The 7,786-nt window shown below is 46.4% G+C and overlaps 1 protein-coding gene across 1 annotated transcript in view; it reads right to left on the bottom strand.

Moving 5' to 3' along the window:
• Window positions 1–1,135: 1,135 nt before the first annotated feature.
• The window catches only part of ATRX (ATRX chromatin remodeler), a 104,578-nt gene continuing 97,927 nt past the window's right edge, over window positions 1,136–7,786 (bottom strand). The window contains exons 33-35 of the mRNA XM_026684912.2: window positions 7,432–7,527; window positions 6,161–6,289; window positions 1,136–3,941 (exon numbers count right to left, since the gene is read on the bottom strand). Of these exons, the coding sequence (XP_026540697.2) occupies window positions 3,639–3,941; window positions 6,161–6,289; window positions 7,432–7,527 (528 nt within the window). The 3' untranslated portion in view covers window positions 1,136–3,638. The remainder of the gene's footprint in view (window positions 3,942–6,160; window positions 6,290–7,431; window positions 7,528–7,786) is intronic.

Raw genomic sequence — 7,786 nt, 5'->3', positions numbered from 1 at the left:
GCAAGAGCAATCCCACCCCCCAAAAGTATTAGAATTTTTTAGATCGGTAGTGGGTAAAATACTGGGTGTATCTGGAAAGTCAGCAGCCCAGGTTTGAGATCCGAGCGTCACAAAACAGGCTGAATTCCCGTTACTTGACGTGGCTCCTGTCAAACTAGCAGTTCAAACACAAGCAAATGTGAGTAAATAGGTACCACTCTGGTGGGAAGGTAACAGCGCTCTGTGACATGTTGATCAAGTGACCACAGAAATGTCTTTGGACAGTGCTGGCTCAATGACCTTGGAGCACCACACCCTGAAGCTGACAATGACCAGCGGAGTAAAATTCGCAGGGACTCCTAACCCGCATTTTAAAAACCTGCAATACCTTCCTAAAGTACATTTCTCTATCGCTGGTAGAACCCAAGATCTCTTAAGAGCATCAGGCAGAGAATATCCACTATAAGTGTTTCAAGGGGGCACCTGGAAAAGAAAAAAACATTAACAGACTTCAAAATTACTGAAAAGCTCTCCAGGAGCCACAGACCCAATAGAAATATAGTGCTAATGCATCCGGTGATACAGCTTTGAATTCTGGTTTAACACGGTATGTTAATGATCTGCTTTGGGGAATAAAAAGTTTGTTTTTGTTTTTAAAGTGAGGCTCAAGTCAGGAAATTGTTTTATGTGCTGTTTCCTAATCTTCACAGGAGATTTGAGACTAATTTCTAGGTAAGGAAGGCAGGAAAAATCAATGGCAAAACTGAGCTTAACAATGTCATAATTCTTGTTCAGAGTTGTGACCCAAGTTATGCTTGATTTTTTATAAAAAAAATATCCTGATTAGGGGAATAGAATGGATGAGTTAATCTCTAGCTAAAACTCAAAATATTTAGGGCCATATTTGCCAATACTAATTTCAGCAAGAATGTTTAACATCCCCAGCAGTGTTTTCAGCATCGAGGGCCAAAATGGGACACGGGTGGGAAAGGGGTGCTGCTGTGCCTGAGAAGCCTTGGTGGGACTGCCAAAGGCATCTAGCTGGGTCACCACAGAAGCAGGCCGGGGGGAGGGGGGTCCTGATTCAACAAGGAAGTTCCTATTTGCTGTGCCAGAGAGGGCATCAGCAGTACCAAAGCAGTACAGTGAGCATGGATGTATTTTGGTCACTTTATTAAATGAGATATTAAATATTTTAAGTTTCAACTACCAAACAGCACTTCGAATGGTGAAAACACAGATAGCATACTGTCTTACTTGAATGCTTTTCTTTAAAAACAATTTCCAGTCCATAATATATATTTTACAAAACAGCCTTATAGGAAGAAGTGACATCTTTTCTACAGTACTTTTATGATATTTAATACATAACTGAAAAAGCCATCTAAACAGAAATGAAGGCCAAGTTTTCACAGCTGTATGATTCAGCAGCCAAAGCTGGTCAAGGAACTGAAACGTTACTATACAACTGGGACAAAAACATGTACAGGATCACAATACTAAGCAAAAATGCTTTACATCCAAAGGAATAAACAGGTTACAAAATGTGGAGAATTTAGCAGGCAAAACTGTATTACAAGCAACATTTTATTCATCATCTTATATAAGCCATTTCAACTAGAGAAAACATCTAAAACAAATATAAAAATGAGTTTTTGTTTACCGTCTTTAAATATTGATTAAAGCTTGATGTTATACTCAAAAGCACATTATTATGCAGCTATAATGTTGTGAGAAATATGTAAGTGGTCCAAGTCTCCAAGACAGCCTCATCCACATCAGATTTCTTCTTGTGGGAAAAATAATGGGATTTTAAAATGTTCCTAAGTTTCACATTAAGTCTCTAGAAATTCCCAGCTCAGAAAATGTAGGAATGTTCTGGACAGATATATTTGCTTTCAAACAATTGTCTCAGAAAGTCTGTATTTCATTTCTTTTGAAGCAAGCACAAATTTTGGAGCGTTTCCTTTTTTACCAATTTAAAGTAATGCAATAAATCAACTCCACAAAATGAAATTGGGCTGAAGATTCACCCCACTACCTCACTGTGGAAAGGAGAACTAAAATTAACTCACAATTATTATTTTTCCTGTGAAATAGATGTTCCAATCGCCAATTAAGAAGCATCTAGTTAAAAATAAAAATGTTGTCCAAAATCTGTGCTGTCCAGATTCTAAGATTCAGGTAAGAGAAGAAAAAGGCATTGTTCCTCAAAAATCATACAGAAAGCCAAAAATTTAGACTTCCAAAAATATTAGCAGTTCTCACTTTTCATGGTCTGTAGTCAATTCTTCCATCTGTACATTTTCTTCTTCATGACTCCAGTAGCACAAACACACCTGTCGTTTTATTTATCATGCCCGCATTCCAGAAGTTCTTCCGCTTGAAAAACTCAGATGGACTAATGCATGAAAAAAGCCTTATGTTGTCAATACAGAAAATGGATGACAATTCCATTTTTATGCTGAAAAGTAGCTGTTGGTGGTGTAATTAATCAGTCGTTCTTTTGTTTTTTTCCTCCCATAGGGTTGAAATAAAAAAACAACCACAATGTATTTTTTTTCTCCTTCACCTTCATATTCTTAAAAGAATGAAAACTAGGAAAGAAATGCGAGATAACCAGAGATACGGATCTATAAAAGCAGGAATTATTTCCCAGCTGTGGCAGCGCTGCAGGTGGCAAGAGGCCCTCCCTCCATTCCCAGAGGGCGATGGCTCCGCCAGTTCAAAAGGCAGGCTGGAGCTGGCCTCCCTCCAAAAGGGCTGCCATCCTGCTTTAAGCTCCACCGAGGTCCCGGGAATTCAGCCCGCTTCCTCGCTCATCCTACTGCCGGCAACAGGACGAGACACCAGCACCAGGATAAAGGCGTCGATAGAAATGTGCTTTGCCTCAGAATCAGTGCAAGAGGAAAATACACGGATGATGGACCAAAAGGGACTGGATGTTCTCCCACCGCAGCCCCCCGTCCAGAGGAAACAGAAGTGGCAGGAGGCCGGAGAAAAGAGGCTCTGCTCAGGCCGTAACTTAAGGCTACCGACAGTTTCCAGAAAACTGTCGTTCAGACGTTTCAGAGTGGTAGTCTCTTTTAAAATATTGCACTGTCTCTAGATCCCCTTCAGTTCCTATGCTTTACTTTTCCATCGCGAGCGATGAAGAAGAGTAGAACAGGCTTGTGGGTCGGTCGTGTGGGCCGTGTGGGAAGAAATACAAAAGAATCAATTTTAACCAAGAACTCAGCTGGGAACGTGGAGGGCTGGGGACCGAAATATACAGACCTGGGGGAGGCTCTCCAGGCGTCCGGCAGCTGTTTTCAGGGCTATTAACAGCAAGCATGGCAGTTGGGAGAGGAAGCCTGCAAAGCCCCTTCGGGTTACGGAAGGAAGAGGCTGTTTTCACTGAAAACAACGCAGCATCTCCTGTGCTCGACACGCGGAAGAAGAAGATTCTAGCCAACGCCACCCTGGACAGCGGTTGGGACAGGGCAGCACATCGTATCAAAACAAGAGGGAAATCATAAAATAGAAGGTGTGAAGAAGGGGAGGGAAACTATTTATACAGGTGAGTTCTGTTAAGCCATTGATTCCTAAAAAAATAAAAAATAAAAAGTTGTCTCTCTCTCTCTCTGATTTTACCAGTCCTCCAAGTGGCCATTGCAGGATCACATCGGCTTCCCTTGGGAGGGTCCTGGGCTTTTGCCACTCATGGGGGGAGGCGCTCGCTGCAGGGGCGGGGGGTGCAGGGCCCCAGCCCCAGCCTGGTACATCCCCCGGATGTCGATCTGCTGGAAGTTGGAGGGGTTCAGCATCAAGCCCGGGGGCTTGGACATCATCAGCTGGCTCAGGGCTGCCTGCTGAGCCTGCTGGTAGACGAGCTGCTGCTGCGGCGGAAGCTGCTGCTGCTGCTGGCTGAATTGCTGCTGCAGCCGCCGGTTCATCAGGATCCTCTGGACGCAGCTGATGAGCTGTGGGAGGGAAGGGCAGCCATTAGCAGGCCGGGAAGGGCCCCCCTGGCCGAGTGTGCCCCCTCCCCCCCCCCGCAACCAGGCAAACCAGGCAGGGAGCACAACCAGGTGACCTATTTCTACTTTATTGTACAGCTTCATTAACAGAAGCTTGCACACTTGAAAGCAGAAACTTCTCGCCACCACTTTTAACGGTTTAAATCAGGGGTGTCAAACTCAAGGCCTGTGGGACGCATCCATCCCACGGGGTGCTTAGATTTGTCCCGCGGCACCACCCTGGAAAACAGTGAGGGACCAGCCTGCAGTCTGCCAGTGAAAATGGGCTCCCGAGCTCCATTTCCGGCTGCTTCGGCCTCCTGCAACCCTCTGTCAGCGAGAGGCACGCAGCCCTCCCGAGCTGTTTTCACTGGCAGAGGGTTGCAGGAGGCCGAGGCAGCTGGAAACGGAGCTCGGGAGCCCATGAGTGACATCGAGCTCTGGCCATCCCCACCCCGGCCCCCTGAGGTCAAACACAACCCTGATGCAGCCCTCAATGAAATCAAGTTTGACACCCCTGATCTAAATCAACTAGGACAAGAAGTTTCTTCCTCTAGCCCTTAAGCCACCGGGGGCTCCCGCCTCACTTCTCTGTTTGTTTCCTAAGTAGCATTTCGTCCCCTCGTCCCTCAAGGCCATTCTCACATACCAGGACACCCAGGGATATACTCGATATTTGCCACACTGCCATCACCATTAACAACATGGCAGCATTTGCAAGCTGGTGACTGGAGTGGCTGCTAGGCGATCCTGTTTCGGACCATGGTTTTCTCATGACTTGCCAGTGGCATTTCTCTGAGTTGCCAGAGGAATGGGCATTCTCAAGTTTCTGTCAGCTGCCACCTTATGCTTGCTATGCTTTGCTGTTGCACAGTGACAGCTGTGGGGAAGGGCGGGGGGACGAGGAGGGAGGTGCTTGGGGAATCAGAAGTAGACTCTGTACCTCCTTGAGACACTGCTCCAAAGTCACCCAGCTGGGAGGAGGAGGGAGCTGTATACAAGCTGCATTTGGACTGACCCTCATGAAGGCTTCCTGCATGGACTTGATTGGTTTCAGTGGGGTGGGCAGCGAGGGAGAGTTGGAGGGGGATTTTGGCATGTAATTCTCAGTTCTGGCTATGCAATAGTCTGGTGCACCTGACCGCTAGCACGTCTATACCTTTCTCAACCAATGGAGCCAAGAATGGTTTCTATTTATAGAGGTTTTAGATTGTGGCCAGTCTGAGAGTTTCACAAAATGTCTCATCAGAAATGTTCAAGCGCTACCCTGTAATCTTGCAATCCTTTAACTCCCCTGCATTTTATTATGTATTAACGCCTTGAGAAGTGGCCCTTTGTAAGGGGTGAAGCCCCACTGAAGCATAGAAAAGTCTGACTCCCACACAGCTCCATTGTTGCCTTATTCTATTTTGAAAGCTGCTTCTAAAGACATGTGATTTTTACTCCACCTAAACTTACAAATTGGATTGGCTCTGAGGCATGGAAGGGAGGGAAATGCAAGTGCGCCTGCCGATATCTTTACCTCCATCTGAAATAGAAGACCAGGGCCAAAAATGGCGCTGACTCCGGGCTGCAATAAAATGCAGTGCAAGGTTTAGGTGCTGCTGTTCCTAAGGAGCTCAAGAGGAGACTTCCTGAAAAATCCACCCAGGAACCTTATTGCATTATTACTCGAACATCACTACAGCTAGTCGGGTTTAGAGGCTAGGAAGTCTAGGACTAGAAATTGGGAGGCCCCGAGTTCTACTCTTGTCCCAGACACAAGCCGCCATCTCTCTCAGCCCTAAGGAGGAAGAGGAGCAGGAGGCCAGGGCGAGCCACTTCCCAAATCACACCCCACAAACCTCACTGGACCTGTCTGTGTGGTCACCAGGAATCAAGCATACTTGATGTCCCCCCGCCGCCAGTCCACCAAGGGAGAAGGGAAGGGGGGTAAAAGCAAATCCTTCCTATATTCCTCATTTTTCTTAATACGCTTTTTCCAGCTACCTGGAAAGGGAAACGAACGGTTTCACTGCCGGACTAGAACTTTACACCTTCGTTCCTCCATCCAAGCTTTATCTGGGTGCTTCTAAATCACAACTTGGGGTGGAAGGGATACTACAAGGTCCATACTAACCCTAACCCTTTTTACACCCCTACATAAGCCACCAAGACTGAGGTTGTTTTTCTTTCTTTCTCACCATTTGCTGCTTGGTCAAGACATCGTTATAAATAGCCTCTCGGCGCTTCACATCCAGCTCTTGAGCTGCCTGGCGGCTCAGAGCCAATGCCTGGACCTGGGTCTCCGTGAGGGTGAGGTTCTCCTTCCACTGCAAAAGAAAAGCATCACGGGGGCTTTCAGAGTCGTCCCCCCCTTCATGCCCCTCCTCTGTGAGAAGGGCCGATGGACTGACACGGACTCCCCCCAGTGCTCTTCAGAGGGAAGCCAGCCTGGGCCGGAGAAGCCGCAGCCCCTCCCACGCTCCCCACACACGGGCACTGGGGAGTCTCTCCAGTAGAAGCAGCCTGGAGTCAGCCATGAAATTGCAGAGAGGAACCGGAGCTGCTGCCAATTCTGCCTGCAGGCAAGGCCGGTGAGGAAGTCCTTGCCTCTCCAGGGATTTGCCAAGGAAGCCGAGAAGCAGCAGGCTATCTGTGGCATCACCCTGGGCAGGAATTGCCCTCCTCCTGCCAAGGCCTCGGGGCCTTCCCGCCCAGCCCCGTTGCAGAGTCAGGCAGCTGCTTCCCCCGGAGGACTGCTCTGCCAAGGCCCTGCGTTTCCCCACTTGAACAGGAGTTGCCGTGAGTGGGGAGCAGAGCAAGGAAGAGCCAGTTGCAAAAGGGTCGGCGCTACTGAAATTGGCTCAGGTTGGGCTTGAAGGCTCACGAGGAAACGTGCCTCAATTGTCCCGCTCTTCTGTGAAGCCAGCCATGTGTAGAGGAGCCTTCCTTCCACACACCATCAATTGACCAAGAGAGCCTGATGCCATCCACAAAGAGATTGCACAAAAACTGAGCATCATCTGGTCAGGAGAAGTTATACCTTCACATCTGCTTTCATCATTGAGGCAACTCCCAGCTGAATGTATCTGAGCACAGACTTTATTCTGGAGATTCCAAATAAACTGATTGGTCGTTATTTAATGAAAATCAGTGACATTTTTGGACAATTACCTAATTTGGACAACTCCAAACAGTTGATCTCGGCCAAAATTTAAATCTTTTCCACTGTATAAACAACCCCTCCTTCTCCTCATTAGATTTTTACCCTGTGTTTTTATATAACATTACACTGCAAAAGAAATATGTCTCTTTTTAAAAGGCCCATTTAAAAAAAATCAAAGCTTTGACTATAAAATCAGACAAAAGAAGAAACAATTTGTCACCAAAAGTTTGAACATGACATGACAATTTGAAAGCAGTATACAACTTCAGAACAAAAATGGATGATCACATTTTCTACCACACTTACTATAGAGGAAATAATGTCTTCAAGGGGTTGAATTCTTATTCCAGTAACGTTGTTCGTTGCTTCCACAACTTTTTCCCTGCCTTGATTAATGAGGTCCTGGAAGGAATTTTGGAAGTCATCAAAACTGGTTGAACTTGAGGTGTTCTCAAAGATAATGAATTTTTGTATCCATACTGCCCACATGCATGTGTACATGTGCTTTTATATGTCTAAATCATGCAAACACAGGGTCCCATTTCAAACCATGCCATGGGGCTCCAGACAGGAAACAATTCATGAAGACAGATATAAAAACATAAAACATTTTCACCTAGGAGCAGCTTTGCTTCACTTCGCAATCAACATGGAATCAGCA

This window comes from Notechis scutatus, chromosome 10 (assembly GCF_049901735.1).
Source record: "Notechis scutatus isolate UNSWTSFEM ecotype Mainland chromosome 10, rNotScu1.2, whole genome shotgun sequence".
NCBI classification, from domain to species: domain Eukaryota; kingdom Metazoa; phylum Chordata; class Lepidosauria; order Squamata; family Elapidae; genus Notechis; species Notechis scutatus.
This window is presented reverse-complemented; position numbering and strand designations above follow the sequence as displayed.